This window comes from Schistocerca serialis, chromosome 3, assembly GCF_023864345.2.
Source record: "Schistocerca serialis cubense isolate TAMUIC-IGC-003099 chromosome 3, iqSchSeri2.2, whole genome shotgun sequence".
Classification (NCBI taxonomy): Eukaryota; Metazoa; Arthropoda; class Insecta; order Orthoptera; family Acrididae; genus Schistocerca; species Schistocerca serialis.
This window is the reverse complement of record NC_064640.1, coordinates 57,224,078-57,247,418: the sequence shown is the minus strand read 5'-3', so window position 1 is coordinate 57,247,418 and position 23,341 is coordinate 57,224,078. Positions and strand designations below refer to the sequence as shown.

Here is a 23,341-nt window from a genome sequence, read left to right as displayed (position 1 = left end):
ACAACTGTCATGAATGAAAATGCAGTACCAAATGCAATCGAGATATGGCATGTAGTTTAGCAGTCACTGCTGTTAACATATGAAAAGCTCTATGTTCCATGCACTTACTCCTCAGTGCTAGATAAAATGGTGAAGACCGCACATACTTGTAACAGTTTGAGTGGAAAGAAATAATGAATTAAATGAAGAGGTTCTGTGGGAGCAATGAGGAAAAAGCTGAAAAGTGGAAGGATTGAATACATAAGTTGAAGTAATAAGCATAATCCAGCAAAAGCTTGTCCAGCACGGGAGGTAAGTCTCGTTACTGATCACTAACCTACACCATAACTGGACATTATGTTTATTCTGGTGACCAAATGCATTGTTCCATGACAAATAAAGCCATTTATTGTCAATAACGTGAATGCATCTGACGTCTTTGATTTCAAGAAAGCAGCAAATTATAATAATTAGGAGGGTATCTCTATTTTGGGAATAGGTACAGAGTACAGGACAGGACAGCAAGAAAATGTAACAACCTACTGTGGTTGTTTCAATCCACATCTGTGAATAAAAGACGACAGACTTGATTGAAATGATGCAGTAACAGAGAAATAATGACCACATACAGCTCTACAAAAGCAGAATGAATTTTTAATATCTTTTTGCTGAGTATTGAACTGCGGCACATACATCCTTTCATTGCATTTCCACTTTCAGTAACTTTTTCATACTATTAAAATACAATATTTGTAATTTCCTTTGGAAACTAGATGCATGTTATGCTTAAATGTCAAATAAAATGCATTAACAGTGCAATTATGAGCATTAATTACCTGGTAACTTGAAACTCATTTTCCCAAATTCATGATTTTGCTGCTTAGAGCCTTTTTATTTTAAGTTATCAACTGTGGCACTGTTAGTAAAGGTCATACCACATTGGATGGGAGAAATCATTTTTTAACTGTCCTAAGTCTAGAATCAAATAAAAATCAACAATGAAAGCAGTTTTTTTGTTGTGAGCCTGGTGCAACACATGTTCAGTATACTGTCAGCTGTTTTCTGCCACAAGTTTAACTTGAGAAACGTGATGTTCCACACCGATCGGAGTGTCTCAGGGGTCTTGTTCATAATGTACTGCACAATGCACACAATCAGTTCAGCTGCGTTTGTAATTGGAGCACTGAACACAACATTTTCAGATAACCCTATTGCCAGAAGTCACACAAATTAAGATCAGGTGATCTGGACAGTCAGGCTGTAGGGAAATTATGGCTGATAATTCTAGCATTTCCAAAATGCCTTAGCAGCAACTGTTTCGCTGGCTGTGCAGTGTGCAGAGGAGCACCATCTTGCATAAAAAGATCCAATCCACACATACATCATGTGGAAATGTTGGAAAGTACGTTGGTACCCAGAAGACTGTCATAGCATTTACCAGTGACGGTACAGGTAACAGGATCTCCACATCACGCAGTTTCCTTCACGGAAAGAAGCAGTACCAATCGATGTGCATGCAAGTTTTCCATTGCCTTATTCTTCAATTCTTTGTATTGGCATGTCTTTGGAGCTGGAAATGGGCTTCGTCTGTCCACAGAATGTTCCATGGCTGTTCATTGTCCACTTTCCTGAGAGCAAGACATTCTAGAGTCTTTATGGCAGGTAAGCATGAAGCAGCTTCTGAACATGAATAATTCTGTATGGATAGCAATGCAGGACATTTCGTAGAATTTTATGCACTGTGCTCACAGGCATAACCAAAGTTTGAGAAGTTCTCCATGCACTGCATGTTTGCACACCACCACTCAACGCCCCCAGCATTGCTGTGGTCACATCTTCTACTAATAACGGATCGCTTGTTTTCCTCCCTCTACCACACTGCACTTCAAAAGAACCTTTCTTTTTGAATTAAGTAATCATTTTCTCCAGACCCTGGGCAAACATTTGACCAACACCTTTTATTATGCCCTTGAGTGTACGGAAGTTCTGTAGAGCTACTGCCACAAAGTCTCAATTCTTGTAAAAGAGGTTTAACAGCAATGGATGTTTGTGCATTGAGATAGTCATGCTGAACATCTCAAGAGACAAACTGGGGAAACAGCCATGTATCCCACGTCTTTTATTTCTCATATTCTGCCGTGTGCAGTGCCATCTAGTAGTAAAATTTTGGTTACATTTTATTTATATATTTGCCAATAACGTTTCCCCGTCTTTAATAAAAATCCATTCAAATCTTGCATCATTCTGAACAGTAGTTATTTTTTTACAGTGCTTTAAAACTATCACTTTAATTATCAGTTTGCATATCGTGTTTAGGGTGACAGGGTGGAGGAGAATGAATAAATTGCATATGAAAATAATGTAATGTAGAAAACAAAGTAAAAAGAGAAGGCAACTAGACCAAATAAAGCAAGGTGTCATTAGAGACATCTTCAAATACCAAACTGACTTCATCTGCAGAGAAGTACTAAGTGTGTTACTGTTGAAATGTTGTACACTGAAGAACCAAAGAAACTGGTATAGGCATGCGTATTCAAATACAGAGAGATGTAAACAGGCAGAATACAGCACCGCGGCCGGCAGTGCCTATATAAAGCAACAAGTGTCTGGTGCAGTTGTTAGATCAGTTACTGCTGCTACAATGGCAAGTTACCAAGATTTAAGTAAGTTTGAACATGGTGTTATAGTCAGCGCATGAGCGATGGGACACAGCATCTCCAAGGTAGCGATGAAGTTAAGATTTTCCCATACGACCATTTCATGAGTGTACCGTGAATATCAGGAATCCAGTAAGACCTGAAATCTCCGACATTGCTGCGGCCGGAAAAGATCCTGCAAGAACAGGGCTGATGATGACTGAAGAGAATCATTCAACGTGACAGAAGTGCAACCCTTCTGCAAATTCCTGCAGATTTCAGTACTGGACCACTCAAAAATCAATAATACGGGCTTTCGGAGCTGAAGGCTTACTCGGGTACCCTTGATGGCTGCACGACATACTGGCAATTCCAGCAGGACAGACCGAGCGAGGTGGCGCAGTGGTTACACACTGGACTCGCATTCGGAAGGACGACGGTTCAATCCCGCGTCCGGCCATCCTGATTTAGGTTTTCCGTGATTTCCCTAAATCGCTCCAGGCAAATGCCGGGATGGTTCCTCTGAAAGGGCACGGCCGACTTCCTTCCCTAATCCGATGAGACCGATGACCACGCTGTCTGGTCTCCTTCCCCAAACCAACCAACCAACCAGCAGGACAATGCAACACCCCACATGTCCAGAATCACTACAAAGTGGCTGCAGGAACACTTCTGAGTTTAAACGCTTCCGCCGGCCACCAAATCTCTGAGACAGGAACATTATTGTATCTGGGATGTCTTGCAACATGCTGTTCAGAAGGGATCTCCACCCCCTCGTACTCGTATGTATTTATGGCCAGTCCTGTAGGACTCATGGTGTCATTTCCCTCCAGCAGTACTTCAGACATTAGTAGAGACCATCCCATGTCGTGTTGAGGCACTTGGGCATGCTCATGGGGGCCCTACACTATATTAGGCAGGTGTACCAGTTTCTTTGGCTCTTCAGTGTATGAGAGAGAAATTGAGACAATAAAAATTACAAAAAGTTTTACTTTTTTCAAAACATTAGACAAATTTATTCGCACTCAAGAATGGTTGAGCATTTCTGGGGGTATGGGGAAGGGGGGGGGATTAGGAGAAAGAAGTAACTAAAAATTTAGATTTCACTTGCCTAGATAAGTGGGAAGGTATGTTCATAGATTAAGCAATAATTATTTTCAGCAGTTGTTTGACAGTAATATTGGCTATGTACCACAATCCAGTCTCCATGCATCTTCATCTATTCAAGTATTTCCTGATACTAAAGTGTAGACTTTCACGGCCGGAAATGTCTTGTCCATTATGATTATACAGGCTGTTATGCTATGGTCGGTTGATGAATTTTGTCTCAATTCTCAACGTTTCGTCCCTGTCTGCGGGAGATATCTTCAAGGGGGTCTGTAGCTCGATCGAAGGTCCAACACACCCGCTGGCTCACTACTGACTGCCGCTAAATTCTGTGTCTGTTTCAAAATGTTTGGAAGAGCACAAGGGCAATTGTAGAAGAGGAGAAATGGAACAATCAGCTGTTGCGGAGCATGCTTTCCAGCCAGGGAACCGCCATATTCGTTTCGAGGAGACGCAAGTACTAGCTGCCACAAGCGGATATTACGAAAGGCTCTACAGGGAGGCAATCGAAATCGCTAAACACCCTAATAATTCCAATCGAATGGAGGAGGGCGTAAAATTAAACGGTATATGGATGCCGGTGTTAAAGATGATGTGTACCACCCACCCACTACTGGGTGATGGCAACGGCGATCGACAGCAGCAGACAGCGGCCAATTGCACTGACGTTTTCAAAACACGTGACGTCATGCCGCGGCACGGGAGCACGCAGACGCGGAATTTAGCGGCCGTCAGTACCGAGCCAGCGGGTGTGTTGGACCTTCCATTGAGCTACAGACCCCCTTGAAAATGTCTCCCGCAGACAGGGTCGAAACGTTGGGAATTGAGACAAAATTCATCAACCAACCATGGCATAACAGCCCGGATAATCATAATGGACAAGTATTTCCTGTTAGCTCTCTTCTGCATTCTTTCCAGTCCTTAGGTCTACATCACTTCTTTCTTCTTGGAGGTTTCTGTGCCCACACTCAGAGACACTCTGTTAACATCACGTGTATCATATGGCCATCGCATTTTCATCTTTTCTTCTTACCCAGCGTGCTAGTCCCCACAGGGGTGTCCACAGCTCTTTTGTGGGGTACATGTGTGGAAGCCACGTCGCCCTAAGCTGTTGCAGCTTTTCATCTCTCCTGGGCTGCATTTCCTTCCTCATATCCACTCCCTATCATAGCTCATCCCCTTCCTGCTCCCGTCTTTCTCCCCTAGTGTGTCCCTTGACAACCACGTAGCTATTCCCTCAGTTCCGCTAATCATTTATGGTCTTTTCTCACATTTCCACTCTCCCTCTTTTTCACCTTCTTCCTGTCCTCCTTTGGCTTTGACCCCCTTTCAAAATTGTTTTCGTAGTGTGAGCTACCGTCACACCCCACACTTGGTCACTAGCATGTAGCCAATCCGTGTGGTGGGGCTTTTATGTACCCATGTGGCTGAGACCCCTTACACAGGAATCCCACTTCTGAGACTTGAGCTGTCTCTGTCTCGTGTATGTCTGGGAGTAGTTGCTCATCTTTGTGGGGCACTGGAACTCCCCGCAAAGATCACTGTGCCAAGCGGCCTTTGCTGTGACTGGGTGCCCCCAAGGGGGGGGGGGGCCTTATTGAGGTGGGTTGTACCAGGACATATGCTCTGCACATGAAGTGTGCTAAGCTCGACACTTCTGGCCGCTCTTCTGTGGCCGTCTCTACCAGTAGGAACATACCTCTCTCTGCTCGTTTTTTTGCTTCCTTGGCCTTCGGTCCGCAGCTCGCGGTCGCGTTCTCGCATCCCGAGCACGGGGTCCCAGGTTCGATTCCCGGTGGGGTCAGGGATTTTTACCTGCCTCAAGATGACTGAGTGTTTGTGTTGTCCTCATCATTCATGAAAGTGGCGAGTTTGGACTGAGCAAAGGTTGGGAATTTGTACGGGCGCTTATAACCGCCCAGTTGAGCACACCACAAACCAATTGTCATCATCATCATCATCATCATCATCATCATCATCATCATCATCCTTATCCTTGGCCTTCCCCTCCCTGGCTGGCTACTCCCTGAGAAGAGAGCCAGGCCTGCCAGCTTGGGGCAAAACCTTTTCTCTATTACTTGGTTTGTTCCAGGACAGGCAGGGAGAGTATCACCATTACCAAACTGCTCTTTTTTTGTAGAACACATTGAAGATAAGTTTGGTGAATCTGGCGAAGATAAGTTTGGTGCATCTGGTACGTCCAGAGAGTGCTGAGGACAATTGTGTTGATACTGGTGCTTTCATACTGGTTTTTGAAGAGGCACCCCTCCAGAAGAAGCAAAAGTAATGGTTTATCATTGCAAAATGAATCCCTACATCCCACCTCACATTTGCTGTTTCCGGTGCCTCCATTTTGGCCACATATCTTCACAATGTGAAGTGACTCGTATTTGTGGCGACTGTAGCCACCCTCTCCTTGTGGAGAGTCCTTGCACGCAATCGCCCAAGTTTGTGAACTGTTCTGGCCCCCATTCTCCTCACTCGCCAGATTGCCCACTCTATAAAAAGGAAAGGAAGATTCACTAATTCAAAACTCTTGACTGTCTGACAGACAACACAAATTAAACCAGCTCCACTTGGTATCTTTAACATCTGCTGTTGATTCTGCAGTGTCTTTTCCTCCTCCTCCTCCTCCTCCTCCTCCTCCTCTTTCCTTGTTACTTCCATCCTGCCCCCTTCGTTTTCCTCCTCCCTGACAGTTCCCGTTTCCTCCCTTCACAGAACCGCTTCTTCTCTTTGACCATAGAAGAGACCACCTTCTCTGGCACCTGCTGAGAATGAGGCTGTCTCTAAGAGCCTCCCTCCCCAGCGTCTCCAGGATAAGAAAGCTGTATCTTAGTCTGGACCAGCACTCTGTGGGCCTCAAGGCCGCTTGTTTACTTTCATATCCCAATATTGCTGCAAGTTGCTCTCTTCCTGACCACACCTCCACTCATCCCCCAAAGGAGAAGAAGAAGATCCACGAGTCTTGGTGTGAGGCATACCCAACATCCCATGGGGTGTTGTGCCCTCCCTCTCAATCAGGGTCTGATCTTACATTCGTGGACGTCACTCGGTCCTTACCAGTGATGGACACTGACATGGCACAATGATCAATTCTGGCCCATTCGACATTCATCCAGATTCTTGTACTACACTACTGTAATTGTTTCTATTGTCATGTTCCTCAATTGCAGTCCCTACTTCCTCTCTACCCTGTAGCTTGTGTGGTATTGCAGGAATATTGTATTGTGTATACTCATTCGCCAGTTCTGAGTGTCTTCCAAGCCTTCTGCCGGAACTGGGTTGGCCCTTTGTGAGCCTCTGGTGGTGTCTGTATGTTGGTCTACACAAATTTCGTGGTTCCAGGGTTTTTCTTCAAACCACAGTGGAAGTGGTGGCTATTTGATTCCATTTAGACTCTGCAGTAACAATATGCAATCCTTATCTCCCTCCAGACCTGCCTCCTACACTTCCTGCTCTCCTTGCCCTCCTTAGACAGCTTTCTCCTCCCTTGGTCATCCTCAGGGATTTTAATGCCCGTAACCCTCTGTGGGGGTGGTACTGGGACCACTGTCCGGGGCAGGATTGTTGAAGACCTGTTGGGAGGACTTGATCTCTCCCTTCTGAAACTCCCCCACACTTTGGGGGTGGGGGGTGACATAGCACCTTCTGTCATTGATCATCACAATTTGTGTGACAACAATTATTTTCCGTTTTTCTTATCTTTTCTTCAGCATCATTCACCTGGATGCCCTTCCAGGTGGCCATTTACTGACGTAGATTGGGATGCCTTTCCCTTGGCTGCCATCCCAACCTTTCCAACACATGATGACATTGGTGTGTCCACACAGAGTTTGATCGGGGACACCCTTTATCAGCTGCTTTAGGGATTCCCTCCTCCTCGGGATCTCCCCTATGGAAGACTGTCCCTTGGTGGACCTGTTAATTTTCTGTAGCTATTAAAGACCCTCCACCACTACAAATAGCATCCATATCTTGACCACCTTCTGGCCTTTAAACAGCTTTGTGGTTGGGTCCTTTATCTTATTAATTGCTAGAAACAGATTTATTGGGAACGATATGTCACTGCCATAGGGCCACATACTCGCTCTTCACAGGTATGGGTGAAGATAATGCACATTTTTGGATGCTGTCCTCCTTCAGACGTCACAGGAATTTTCTTGAATGGTGTTAACCTCATCAATCCAGACTTATCGCTCAGCATTTCATTTAGGCCTCGGCCTCAGTGCACTATATGCTCACATTCCATCTTCTCAAACACCCTCTGGAACGACTCCCTTTATCGTCGTTCTGCATTGCCTGGAGCCTTATAATGCCCTGTTTAAGTGGGAATTCACCAGAGCTCTTGCTCTCTCCCCTGACAGGCTCCTTGACCAGACCAGGTGCACAACCAAATGCTTCAACACTTACTGGAAGTCCACAGGAGCCAGGTCTGGACAGTAAAGGATGATTTCGATTTTTGTACAACTGTCGCGCACCGACAGGGATAAATGTGCAGAAGCATTATCGTGATGCAGAATTGCAAGCTGTTTCTTTATCTCATTTTCTCACAACACTTCCCGATAGTACAAGTGATTAACAGTTTGCCCCAGTGTGGCACAAATTCATGATAAAATAATCCGTCAGAGTCAAAGAAAACTATCAGTATGGCTTTGACCTGACCCGACAAGCTTTTTGGGTCTCGGAGAACCTTTCCAAACCCATTGTGAAGACTAAACCTTGGTCTCATAACAATAGAACCATGTCTCACCACCACTTATGATTCTCTTAAGAAACATCTCATTCTCATTTGTGTGATCCAAAAGCTCCTCACAGATTGCGAGGTGAAGATCTTTCTGGTTGTGGTTCATGAGCTGTGGTATGAACTTGGTAGCAGCACAGTGCTTTCCAAGATGCTGTGTCAGAATTTCATGGCATAATCCAACTGAAACGTTACATTATTCTGCAATCTGTAGGGCAGTTAGTCTTTGATTGAGAAGCACAATTTTGTTGACATTCCTGACATGAATGTCATCGGTAGATGTCGAATGGTGTCCTGAATGAAGGTCATCTTTAGCTTCCATCTGGCCATTTCTAAATCGTGTGAACCATTCATAACACCGAGTATGGCTTAAGCACTTAGCACTGTAGGCACTGCATCATTTGGTGTCTCTCTGTAAAGGTTTTTTTCCCACACACAATTTAATGCAGATGTGTTGCTCTTCTAACTCTGCCATCTCAAAATTTGCAAACTGTGTAACACAATGTCCTACTCAATACAGCATTGAACAATAACTAACAGACATACAACAGTGAAACGTCCAGCAGTTACATAGGCGTGTGCAGGAATACCAACTGTGTTTCGCTCCAACACACCATTGGCGCAAAATTACAGGTGTTCCAGATTTTTTTTTAACAGACCTGTTACTTATACTTTCCATTTGTTTGTGGAGAGATAGGGAATTCCCTTCCCTATGGCAAGAAAATGGTGTTATTCCAGTTTGGAAATTGGGTAAACTGCCTCTTCAGATGGCAGCTATCGTCAGATGAGTTTAACCAGTGCCCTCTGCAAGTTACTAGTATGGCAAGTCAAAGGCTGTATTTAATCCTTGAGTCCCAGGACCTTCTGGCTTTGACCCAGGGTGGTTTTCGCTGATACCGTTCTACTGCAGACAATTTAGTCCGCCTGAAGTCTGCTATCCGAATGGCTTTTGCCAGGCGCCAACACCTAGTTACAGTCTTCTTTAATCTGCATAAAGCTTATGATACCACAAGGCTCTGTCACATACTTGCCACCTTACATGAGTGAGGCCTTGGTTGCCCCCTCCCAGTTTTTATCCAGAACTTTTTTTTCTTATCACACTTTTATGGTACAGGATGGCGCCTCCCATATTATCTCCCATCTGCAGGAGAATGGGGTTCTGTGGGGATTTGTTTTTAGTGTCCCTCTCTTTTTAGTGGCTATCAATGGTCTGGTGGTGGCTCTGGGGTCTACGCTGTCCCCCTCTGTGTGTGCTGATGACTGTTGCTTTTATTTTTGTTTATCCGTGATGGGCGTTGCTGAACACAGACTGCAGGGAGACATACACAGAACACAATCTTGGGTTCTTACGCATGGCTTCCAATTTTTGGCTACTAAGACCTGCATTATGCATTTCTGTCATCGCCATACAGTGCGTCGCAATCCAAATCTGTACCTTGATGGCCAGCCCCTCAATGTGGTGGACTCTCATCATCATGTTTTAGGACTGGTCATTGATGCCCAGTTGATAAGGCTTCCCCATCTTTGTCAACTAAAGCAGACATGTTGGTTGCACCTTAGTGCTCTTAAACACCTCAGCAATACCAACTGTGGCACAGATCGCTCTACTATGCTACAGCTCTACAAAGCATTGGTCCAGACCCATCTGGATCATAGGAATGTCTCGTACGGCTAGGCTTTACCTTCGACGTTACAGATGCTGGACCTGATACACCATTATGGGGTATGACTGGCAGCAGGCGCTTTTCAGAGTAGTAACCCCATGATCAGCCTCTGGTGGATGCAGGGGCTCCACTGTTGTGGTTCTGCACCAACAGTGCTTATGCGTTACGCATTCGCTGCTCCCCGGAGCACTCAAAGGCCCAGCTCCACTTTCCAGTGTGTCCTGGAATAGTGGCCGATGTCTGGTGTTATGATCACCATATGCATCTGGTCCCTTTTTCGGAATTCGAGCTTTCCCCTCTACAACCTCTTCTCTGGACCTGCTCATTTAATGCCTCTGTGGTGTGCACCCGTCCACAGCACTGTCTTGACCTATCATAAAGCTCGAAATACTCAGTACGTCCAAGGCCCTCCACCAACAATTCTTCTCCATTCTTGGCACATTTCGGGGATCAGAAGTAGATTATACGTATATGATACGTCGGGTTGCTAAAGAGACAAAATGACACATGGAGAAGTAAATATTACTTTATTTTCACTTATCAACATGACATTAATGTCTTTTCATGCTGTGAAATTCAAAAAAATTGTTACAAATTTTCGCAATTCTAATTCATGTTGAAAGAAGAGCTGTTAACAAATACAAAAAATTAAAAATTATGTTACAATTTTTTTAAAATGTTACAGCATTGTCTTCTGTTATGAAGTATGAACCTTTTCAAAAAGGTTTCTTTCTGAATTAAAGCACAAAACATCTTACATTCAGAACACCTCACATTTGTTAGCTTTGAGCAAACCATTCCTCTGCACTGTCATCTGCTCTTCCTTTCTGTAGACATTTCTGTCATCTGCAGTGCACATTGAGTCTTTTCGCCAGTAGTGGTATTGACTGAACTGATTTTCTGTTCCTTCCATTCTTCTGTTCCATTTCTTTAGTGCAGCATTCTTATATTCAATATATGATGCAGCAAAAAAAAAAAAAAAAAAAAAAAAAAAACGTGTAGTACCGCTATTGTCCACTTCTTCATTCTACCTTTCATCTCTCATTGTCTATTTGCTAATGATCCTGTCCAGAAGATCCACACCTCCCATGTGAGAATTATACATCTTTGCAGCAAATTGACGAGGAATTTCTGTGTGTTTACCTTGCTGCTTGCTCCACCTTTGACAAGTTTCAGCAGGATCTACTCAACAGTAGATAAAGGCCCAATGAATTATACAGTTATCATGCCATTTTATAGTTGCAGTAGCATCTTCACCTCTCACTACATGGTCAAAACTTCCTCTTCCTTCATGTTGATGTAGGCCATCCTTTTTCAGGTCAATACTTTGTGGTAACCTTGAAGTTGTCATTGTTTCACACCTTCGTACTGCTCTGTGATTGAGGAGAGAACTTAGAAGAGGCAAAGAAGTGTAGTAGCAATCCATGAAAATTGTTGTTCTTGCTGGCAACATATCAGACAATTTCAGGATGACTTCCCCTCCAATCCAGTCTCGGAAACTGACATACACCAGGGAGAGTGTTGTGCTGACCGCATGCGCCTCCATATCTGCATCCAGTGATGCCTGTGGACTGAGGATTGCACGTCGGCTGGTTGATACCATTGGGTTCACCAGGACCTGTGGACATAGTTTATGTTTCCCTTCAATATCTAATTTTGCAAGCGTAGATGTAGTCTCTGAAGTAATTGGTTGCTGTCCACCCTTACACATATAAAAATCTAAAGGCAGTTAACTTGATGCTGCCATAACAAAGTTTTGAATACCAACAGGTTGAGGTTTCCCTTAAACATATTTCTTCATTCAGACTTGCACATGACATGACATCATTTGTTCATCAATGGAGGATGTTGATGACATGATTTTCTAATAATAGACAACATTGGTCTCACTTTCCAGTATCTGTCATTTGTCTTTTTGTTGTCACTGACAGCCTTGTCATCCCCCCCAGGGGATCCACAACTCTTTTGTGGATACGTGCGTAGCGAGCGCGGGACCCCGAGCTAATGTGGCCTTCCTTCCTTTCCAGGCTGCATACCTTCCCTTTCCGCATCCTTCCCCATCCCCCATCTTCGCCCCCCCCCCCCCCCCTCACCTCTGGCTCTTTCCTTCCCTTTCTCCCCCTCTGGGAGTATGGTTTGTGCCTACGTCCGGAGACGGACGCTTGTAAATGTACCACATTCTTCGCCTTCCGTGCTTGTATGTCTTCATCTTTCTTCGTCCTTCTCTTTTCCTTACCTCTTCTCTTTACCTCTTCTCTTTACCCTTTTCTCCGCTGCGGCGTTTGAGACCTCTCTTCTTTCCTTTCCCTGTCTCTTTCTTCCTCCCTGTGCGTGTCTGAAGGCCGACCCACGCACTTCCATGCGTAGCCGGTGATGGGGTAACGCGTAATTCCCCGCCCCGGGTAGACAGGTAGGACACGTACGTACCCCCTGGTAACGGCCAGGCCCAGGGAGGGGTGATTACCCGAGCTGATACCTTCAGAAAGTGCCGATTGGTCCCTCCGTCCGTTTGTCGGGAGGTGTGACCTGAGGTGTGAACAATCACCTAAGGCGGGAGTGCCCTCAGTGAGGGCCCCCACAAGGGAGGAGCGCGCCATCGGAGACGCCGGTAATCATGGGGGATTCTTCCACAATGGTTTCCTCACCTTCCACTATGTCTGCTCACAAACGTAAGTTCACTGAGTCTCAGCCACAGACAGTTCTTCCATCGTTGCCACAGTTCCTTGTTGTTTCTCGGTCTGACGAAGGTCACGACTTCTCCACGGTCAACCATTTCATTATTCAGAAAGGTGTCGACGCAATTGCAGGTCCTGTAAAGTCTTGTTCCAGATTACGGAATGGCACCCTGTTGTTAGAGACAAACAGTGCCCTCCAGGCACAAAAATTGCTGCGTACTTCTCTGCTCCACACCTTCCCCGTCCGGGTGGAACCGCATCATACCTTAAATTCCTCGCGTAGAGTCGTTTATACACGCTCCCTCGATGGATTGTCTGACGAAGAAATTCAGCACTACCTATCTGACCAGGGCGTAACGGCTGTTCATAGGGTTATGAAAAGGGTTGACACGAACATCATTCCAACCCGCACTGTCTTCTTGACATTTGACAAAGTTCAACTCCCATCGAAAATCAAAGCAGGCTATGAGATAATTTCCGTTCGCCCTTATGTCCCAAACCCTACGCGTTGCTATCGGTGTCAGCAGTTCAGTCACACCAGCCAGTCCTGTTCCGATCCGGCCAAATGTGTTACGTGTGGCAAGGATGCCCATGAGGGTGCTTGTCCACCTCCATCCCCTCGCTGCATCAACTGTATGGGTGACCACGCTGCTTCCTCTCGAGATTGCCCTGTTTTTAAGGACGAAAAGCTCATCCAGGAAATCAGAGTGAAGGAAAAGGTGTCGACCTTTGCTGCTCGAAAATTATTCGCCAGTCGACAGCCCACCGTGCCTCAGACAGGAAAATACAGCACTGTCCTTGCTTCTCCTCGGGCAACAAAGGAGGCGGCCACGCAGACACGGTCGTCAGATCGGCCAGCGCAAAGATCGCTCGTTCAACCTCCCCACTTTCGCCTGCCCACTCTATGGCTCACCCTTCGTCGGGTTCTGCTAAATCTCGAGCCCAAAAGTCAGACACCAAGTCTTCGAAAAAAGAGCATACTCGTGAAGAGTTTTTACGTACCGCAACTTCACAACCATCGCTTCCTCCTTCATCTAAACATCATACTTCCAAGAAGGCTACAAAGAAACCCAGTTCCTCTCCTTCTCCGCCAAGGCGTGTCCCATCTACAGCACCACCTGGCGGAAATCGCCCTCGGCCGTCTTCTGTGTCGCCGAGGCGCACTGCTGGTGGCCGGTGAACCAGCCGATCGCTGGTGGCAGGAGCTGCTCCTGACCAACATATGGATCAGGATCTTCTGCCTTCGGCTGAATGCCATTCCATGCTGTCGGTCGCAAGCTCTGAGTAGTCGTTGAGTTGACAGCGACCTTGGTCACAGTCCTCAATTTTCTGTTCACCCTATGTCCATTATCCACTGGAATATCTGCGGCATTCGAGCCAATCGGGGTGAATTGTCGATCCTCTTACGATCCTACTCGCCGGTCATCTTCTGTCTTCAGGAAACAAAGCTGCGTCCCCATGACCGCTTTGTTCTCCCTCATTTTCAGTCCGTCTGATATGACCTCCCCTCTGTTGAAGGCACTCCAGCCCATGGAGGACTCATGATTCTTCTCCATGATACTCTCCATTATCACCCAATCCCCTTAAACAGTTCCTTCCAAGCTGTCGCCGTCCGTCTTTCTCTTTCTGGATACACGTTCTCTCTTTGTACTGTATACATTCCATCCTCCACACCCATGGCACGAGCTGATCTCCTTCATCTTCTTGGTCAGCTTCCACCCCCCTATTTGCTGGTTGGTGACTTCAATGCCCAACACCCGCTTTGGGGATCTCCACATCCTTGTCCACGTCGCTCCCTATTGCTTGACGTCTTCCACCAAGCGGATCTAGTTTGCCTCCACACTGGGGTCCCCACATTTTTGTCTGCCTCCACGACAAATTTATCTCATTTGGATCTTGCCGTCAGTACTGTTCCGCTAGCTCGGCGCTTCGAATGGTTCGCCCTTGATGATACACACTCGAGTGACCACTTTCCATGTGTCCTTAGACTGCAGCCTCAACTGCCATATATGCGCCCGCGACGCTGGAAGTTTGCCCAAGCCGATTGGACACTTTTTTCGTCTCTAGCGACATTCGATGACCGTCGCTTTCCCAGCGTCGACGATGAGGTCACACATATTACCGACGTTATTCTTACAGCTGCGGAACGTTCAATACCACGCACCTCCGAATTGCCCCGGCGCCCCCCAGTTCCTTGGTGGAACGAGGCATGCCGTGACGCAATACGTGAGCGGCGACGTGCTCTTCGCATTTTCAGTCACCATCCTACTTTGGCCAACTGTATCCGCTATAAGCAGCTCCGTGCGCGATGCCGTCGCGTCAGCCGCGATAGCAAGAAGGCAAGCTGGAAATTCTTTATTAGCTCATTTAACACCTTCACTCCCTCCTCGGAAGTTTGGAGTCGGCTTCGACGGTTCTCAGGCGCGCCTAGTTTCTCCCCGGTCTCTGGGCTCACTGTCGCGCATGATACCTTAGTGGTCCCCGTCGCAATTTCTAACTCATTGGGTCAGCACTTTGCTGAGATTTCGAGCTCTTCAAATTACCCGCCAGCATTTCTCCCGAAGAAACGTGCAGCGGAAGTGCGACATCTTGCTTTCTCCTCTCAAAATCACGAAAGCTACAATACTGTTTTCTCCATGCGGGAACTCCAACATGCCTTCTCTTCTTCTCGCTCCTCCGCCCCAGGACCAGATGGTATCCATGTCCAAATGTTGCTGCATTTATCCACCCATAGTCTGCGTTTCCTCCTTCGCCTTTATAATCGAATTTGGACCGACAGTACTTTCCCCAGACAATGGCGGGAAGCTATCGTCGTTCCCGTTCCGAAACCTGGAAAGGACAAACATCTCCCCTCTAGCTATCGCCCCATTTCTCTCACGAGTATTGTCTGTAAGGTTTTGGAGCGTATGGTGAATTACCGTTTAGCTTGGTGGCTGGAATCCCGCAGTCTTTTAACACCTGCCCAATGCGGATTCCGAAAGCATCGTTCTACAGTTGACCATCTTGTTGCTCTCTCCACTTATATCATGAACAATTTTCTCCGGAAACACCAAACGGTAGCAATATTTTTTGATCTGGAGAGAGCATACGATACCTGTTGGAGGACAGGCATCCTCCGCACACTGTTCTCTTGGGGCTTTCGAGGCCGGCTGCCCCTTTTTCTTCGCGAATTTATGGCAGAGCGCACATTTAGGGTGCGGGTGAACACTACTCTCTCCCGTACTTTCTCCCAAGAAAACAGGGTACCCCAGGGCTCTGTGCTGAGTGTTGTACTTTTTGCCATCGCCATAAATCCAATTATGGATTGTCTCCTTCCTGATGTCTCGGGCTCCCTCTTTGTGGACGATTTTGCGATCTACTACAGCTCTCAACGGACAAGCCTTCTTGAACGACGTCTTCAAGGATGTCTCGATCGCCTCCACTCTTGGAGCATCGAAACCGGCTTCCGTTTTTCTCCCAGTAAGACCGTTTGTGTAAATTTTTGGCGACGAAAGGAGTTTCTTCCACCCTCCTTACATCTAGGACCTGTCAACCTTCTGTTTTCAGACGTCGCTAAATTCTTGGGTCTTATGTTTGACAGAAAACTGTGCTGGTCCTCCCACGTTTCCTATCTTTCGGCTCGCTGTCTGCGATCCCTCAACACCCTCCGTGTCTTGAATGGTACCTCCTGGGGAGCGGACCGAATGGTCCTTCTCCGCCTTTATCGCGCCTTAGTGCGCTCGAAATTGGACTATGGAAGCATAGTCTACTCCTCTGCTCGGCCGTCTATTCTTCGGCGTCTCGACTCTATCCACCATCGTGGATTACGTTTAGTGTCTGGAGCTTTTTACACCAGCCCTGTGGAAAGCCTTTATGCTGAGACTGCTGAACCTCCGCTCTCGAATCGGCGAGCAGTCCTTCTGAGTCGTTATGCTAGCCATCTGTCTTCCATGCCTGCTAATCCAGCCCATGACATTTTTTTCGACGCCTCCTTTGATGTAGGGTATGCAGGCCGCCCCTCCTCCCTACTACCAGCGGGAGTCCGCTTCCGTCAACTGCTCCGTTCTCTTTCCTTCCGCTTTCCTAAAACCTTCTTGACAACTTGGGGTACAGCACCGCCTTGGCTCCGTCCCCGGATCTGCCTGCTCCGAGACCTTTGTCGATTTCCCAAGGATGGTACCCCTTCACTTGTTTATCGTCGGGTATTTGCTGCTCTATGTGCACAAATGACGGACGCCACATTTATTTACACCGACGGCTCGAAAACATCGTTAGGTGTAGGGAGTGCCTATATTGTTGGCGACACACCAAATCACTTTCGGCTTCCCGACCAGTGTTCGGTTTATACTGCGGAGCTTTACGCTGTTCTCCAGGCTGTCCACTACATCCGCCGCCATCAGCGGATACAGTATGTTATCTGCTCGGATTCTCTCAGCTCTCTCCTCAGTCTCCAAGCTCTTTACCCTGTGCACCCTCTGGTCCACCGGATTCAGGACTGTCTGCGCTTGCTCCACCTGGGGGGCGTCTCGGTGGCGTTCCTCTGGCTCCCGGGACACGCTGGTATCTGTGGGAATGAGGCGGCCGATGTAGCGGCCAAGGCTGCAGTCTCTCTTCCTCGGCCAGCTATTCAGTCGATTCCCTTCACCGATCTACGGAGCGTTTTATGTCGCAGAGTTGTTCGTTTATGGCACACGCATTGGTCGACACTTACCCATAATAAATTGCGGGACATGAAAGCTCTTCCTTGTGCTTGGACCTCTTCCTCCCGAACCCGTCGTCGGGAGGAGATAATTTTAACTAGACTTCGGATAGGGCACTGTCTTTTTAGCCATCGACATCTTTTAAGCGGCGATCCTCGCCCACTCTGTCCCCACTGCTCTCAGCTGTGGACGGTAAGACACCTTTTAATTGAGTGCCCCTATTTTAATCTGTTACGCTCCCGTCTACAGCTATCGCCTGATATATCGTCGATTTTAGCAGATGACACGCGCTCAGCCGACCGCGTTCTCAAGTTTATTAGTGCCAGTGAAATGACGTCAGTCATTTGAACCTTTTTTTGGGGACAACCAACCCCTTTCTGTAGTGGATTTTTAAGCCTTCCTTCTGCTTTTAGTTTCTCAAATTTTATGACTTTCGTTCCCATTGCTGCTGGTTTCCATTTCCGGTTTTTTATTGTTTCCTAAGTCACGGACCGGGCGCTAATGACCATAGCAGTTTTGCGCCCTAAAGCAAAAAAAAAAAAAAAATGCCTTGTCATCAACCACCATGAGACACACTCTAAGGCAGTAGAACTGATCTCAGCTGATGTCTACTACCATTAGATATTTTGTACCTTGTTCCCAACACATCCCAAGTGTAGGAAAACCAAAAAGTTATATCAGAATGCTTGCAGCCCAGCACTTCTTAATTTCACCTAGGATGCTGTTGAGAGGTTTTCCATGTGGTGAAACATGTTTCATGTTGTCCTTTCAGTCATATCACTAAGAAAAAGTCTTAATGTATGTAGTGATTAAAGTATTCAAACGGTTTCTTAACTTGTGTATTGATAGTCTTCATCAGTGCTTGTTAATGTTGACATCATGGAAGGCAAGATACAAGGTTGAAAATCTAAAATAGAAAGAACAAAATTGTTTAAAATTTATTGTTCTTCAATAATTACCATTCATGGCTCCGTTCTGTGACACCAGGTTTGTTTTGGATCATTATGAGATGGAGTTTCATGAGCCTATGTTGGCACTACTGAACTTGCATTGTCTGAAACATCCTCATCTTCTTCTTCAGATGCTGTCAATTGTGATCCCTGAATGAATGTAAGCTCCAGCATTGTCTTCATCAATTTCTATGTCAGAACTATTAACATCAAAGACCTCATCCAGAAGCGGAGTGATTAATGAATCAGATAGATCTGTTAATAAAATTTAAATTTTCATTTTTAATTCGCATTTCTGATGTTGTATTTGTACTGGAAGCATTAGAAATGTCTGGTGTGTTATTACAGCTGTGAAATGCATATTAAAAATAATAAAAAAATGTTGAAACTACGAATCAACAGTGTAAAATGCAGTTGACTGCCATTTGCTGATAGGTGTGTGAAATGTAGTTGCAGAGACCCAATGTATCATACGTAACACATCTAATAAAATTCCATTTTTTTAACTAAAATCATCTTTCACGTCACTCTTTGATAGAATTATAGTCTGGGAACTGTTACCAACATTTCAGTACTGCTTTATAAAGAAACAAATGATAAATTAACAATACTAACCTTTCTTTCTTGAAGCCATGTTGAACCACTTGAAACACCCTTGTTACTGATTGCTTCTGACACCTAATTGTCACTCTGAGAACTACAAGTAGGTGATCTGGTCATTCTGCAGAGTTTATTGAATAAGATACAGTCAGCATTGTTACAAAAAATTGCATACAGTAAGAAGGAACCTAATTTTAATGGATGTATCATATATGGTGCAAGGGGGTTACAAGAGGCTAGGGTCTGGCCTTATTGGCCCATTTAAGGGTTGGCAGGACACCCTGTTGCCCCTCTGTCCCAACCAGGCAATGACTATCTTTGCTTGGTGGTCTGTCACAGCCCTTGCCCTATCCATTGTTTTGCTCTTCTTCCCTTTCTTGTGTGTTCTGTCTGACTTGGTGTTCTTCTCTATTTTCTTGTGCTTCTCGTGTCCTGCCCATGTCACTAGTCTTTACTGTGTATTGTTGGGTGGGGTGCCTCTGGCAAGTTGCATGGGATACTTTTCCCGATAGTGGCTTCTGCCTTGAGCACCTCCGCTGCTCACAGGATGGAGCACCTTGCCCGTCTTTCTTCCTTTCCCCATTCTCTTCTTCCTTGTTCCTTTCTCTAGGTTTTGTTGTCCTTAGATAGAACTAGAGGTTTTCTTTCCTGGGTTTCCGCACACTATGTCCCTCTTTGGTGCGTAGTATTGTTGACTTGCCTGTTCCAGGTAGGAGGGACTAATGACCTCATAGTTTGGTCACTTTAATCCATAAAGCAACCAGCCAGTGTACAAGTGCTGTATTTAATTTCATTATTCATATGATATCTTCATTCCTTACCATATCAGTTATTCTAATTCTACAGTATATCATTTCCATTATGTGATATTATCAATCTCCACAGATCTACCCCCTTAAGACTCGGTGCTTTCTAGAAATCACTGACACAGTCACTACTTTGTAACTTTGAACACAGTGTCATTCCATAACACTGGATGTACCTTTTTAGTTCCTACCTTTGCTTTCCTTATTTTGTTTTGCACATTTTGAACATCCCTTACATCTATAGTATAGACATTGTGTAAAACGTTGCACATAGCCATGGAAATAGGAGCATGTAACCACATTTTCACTATGGAAAATTAACATTGATGAAAGTTGCAAACATTGTGTGTGTCACAGATGAGTTACTACTTTTTCTGAATAGATCCCCAGACTGATCAGAACCTGTAGAATACATATTCAAAATTATTCTGAGTAGTGTTGTCACCTTAGTGGCGTGCCAAGCCTCAATCTGCAAAAATTATGAACTTGTAATAGGTCTTACACTAAGAATTTTCATGTTTTATTCCCTTCCCCAAGTTATACGAACCTTTTGCCCTGTGGAACTTTGCCATAGGTATAATACATTATTAGCAATGATTTGTGAAAGCGGTAATGTTATCTGCTAGATATACATAATGTTATCTGCCAGATATACTACACTAAATTTCCCTTATATTTAATATTTTGTTACAACTGTTTGATAATTACAGAATGTCGTAGTAGGCATGACAAAACCTTACAAAACACTTGGAGCTCCAGTGTTTAAATGAATGTTTGCCCACTGTTGTTACTCTTTCATAACTCCTCTTCTACTAACACTGAAAATGGAAAAGAATTTTCTTGAAAGTTTAATTTTGTTAATGGCCAATTTACCTCCCAAGATGTTTTGCAGTTGTGTAACTATGTAGTCTATTAGTGAAGGATATTTTCCGTGTACAGTCAGTTGAGGATCACCATTAAAAAAAAATCCCTTGTCATTGTCTGTTTCACTTTTGTCATTGATTCCAACCATTTTCTTATGAAATGATTTTGTCCTAACAACATAAAATTTCTTCTGAAATTTGTTTTCCTGCTTCATTTAATGCTCTTTCCCTCAAACAGCACATTATAAATGTTTCTTTACACCCTTATCACTCATTTAACTAGCCAGTAACAGTTTGTGGTTCCTGATCTGCTGGTTGCCTGAGAAGCTTAGCTACACTTTGTAAAGTGAAAGATATCCAGTTTTTCACCCTAACTGCCTTTGTTCAGTTGACAGTTGGTAGATTAATGTTGTTGTAGAGTTAGTTCACTGTAGTAACAAATAGCATCTGTACTGTTATTTAATAGTATTCATACATTGGAGGAATGAATAAAAATCAGAAAATCTCTTACTCATTGTTTTCTTGAAACTGAGTACACAATATATATATCATCACAGTGCTTTGATAGAGAAAAGCTTGCTTTAAACATGGACACAGATGTAGTCAGTACAACGATTGAACACTAATATTGGATTCAAGCTCCAATAAAAAATAAAATTAATTGAAACTGCTGTACAAAATGGACAGATTCCACTTAGTTCCGATGCTATTGAAGTTTGATACATTATATTGTAAAATTCAATGATGTAGTTTTAGTTCAACAAGATATATGCAGACATCTTCTTGCAGCTGACTGTTTGAATCTAATTTGCAGATAAGACCATTGACTTAAAAACAGTGGACCTCAAGAAACTGAAAGTGCGTGACCTGAAGAAAATTCTCAGTGACTGGGATGAGACCTGCGAAGGATGTATAGAAAAAACAGATTTCATCAAGAGGATAGAGGAGCTTAAACCCCAGTATCTCCGCCAGGAACTTTAATTATTAAACCTGTTTTTCCTCAGGTGGATCTGATTTAATTGTTTTATACAAAAAATTATGTTAAGACATTTTGTGCTGGCTATATTTTAGGCAGCATTATCCATTGGTTCCATAAAGATAAACTGAATGAAACAGCAAATACGTTGAGAAAGGAAATGTGCTGAGCCTGGAGAGATGATGTGTATGTAACTTATCGCAGTATGTATGTGTGTGCTTAAATGACATGAAGGACCTTTTGTTAGACTCATTATTTCTGAACGCCAGATATTTGCATTTGTTTACCAAAGATAGAATTCCTAACTGTGCAGCAGATGTTTAAAGTTTCTCTCTGCCTTATAGTTAATTGCAGATTATTTGTAAGGGAGGTATGTTTTTGTCAGTGACTTTCATTTAAAATAATGTATTAAGTACTTAACTCTCATATTGATACATTGATATTTTTTTTCCTGTTGAGAAGTTTCATGCAACACATTTTCTAAAATGCCATCTTTGTAAAGGATGCACTTTTTTGTTTTGTTAATTCATTGCACAGTGATGGAATAAAGGGCAGTGACTACAGTAAGTTCATTTTGTTTTTAGTTTTGAACAATGAACCCATCAATAAAACAAAATGTCTTGCATAAGCGCCCCCCCCCCCCCCCCCCCACACACACACACACAGTGCATAATTTAAACATTTCTTGGGGCTGGTTGCTCTCTATAATTTATAGTATTTGTATTGTGGCTGCTGATGTCTTATTTTAGTGTTTTAACAAGAAATTTTTTGAGCTTATCTTGGTGTCGGTAACACATGCTTATTTTTAGCCTTTTGCATAATTTCTCACATTGTTGGCATTCTGACATCTGTCTTAACTGTTACTTGTTTTGGCTGGTAGCTAAATGACATTAATTTCTTACTGGTGTTCTCTAACTAACTGAATTTTGTAAATTAAATAATACAGTGTACTCCTTATTATTCGGGGTAATGTAGGGTAAGAAGATGCACGAATAATTGAAAAACATGGAGAAATAGATGTTTTCAATCGTACTCTTTGTTTGAAATTTTATCTGAGTTCTGTTCATAGGTAGTGTAGGCCCGTTTATTTCTTAAAATAGTCTGTGATGTTGGTCTGCTTCTGAGAAGAGTTGAAATTTTTCCACGCGGCATTTCAAATTTTTCTTGCAGCAATAATGTCATTGTACTGAAACCCCCTCTGGCCCATATAATCTTTGTTTAGTTGTGAAGCAGTGGTCACAATTTTGGCATCACTTGTGCACTGGAAGCCGTGTTCACGTGCATCGATCTTCAGTCCCTCATTTGTGTTTCCTTCATAGGCACCTTCAAAACCATTTAAACATGTTGCCAGCTTCATTATTTGTACAGTTGTTATTTCTTCATCATTGAAACCTTGAAAATCGCTTTCTTCTATAGCTGGATCCTTCACAGAAGACATTCTGCGTATTGTTAGGTTTTGTACTAGTGGTCGTGCTGCACCGTTGTTATTGCCTGTACAATCTTCAAAATAGGCTGGCTTTTAATCAAGCCCCTCTCCTTTCCGTACACAATAGTGAAGGACACGTGTAGATTTGATGACGAAATCCACATTTTTGGGATGGCTGATGTGAATAGGACAATTTAGAACAGAAAACTTTTTGCATACCATGCTAATAGCACATT

At 44.3% G+C, this 23,341-nt stretch overlaps 1 protein-coding gene across 1 annotated transcript in view; it reads left to right on the top strand.

Moving 5' to 3' along the window:
- Window positions 1-22,246, top strand: part of LOC126469707 (mesencephalic astrocyte-derived neurotrophic factor homolog) — a 35,483-nt gene extending 13,237 nt beyond the window's left edge. Inside the window, exon 4 of the mRNA XM_050096889.1 lies at window positions 21,518-22,246. Within this exon, the coding sequence (XP_049952846.1) occupies window positions 21,518-21,684 (167 nt within the window). The 3' untranslated portion in view covers window positions 21,685-22,246. The remainder of the gene's footprint in view (window positions 1-21,517) is intronic.
- The last annotated feature ends 1,095 nt before the right edge of the window (window positions 22,247-23,341 follow it).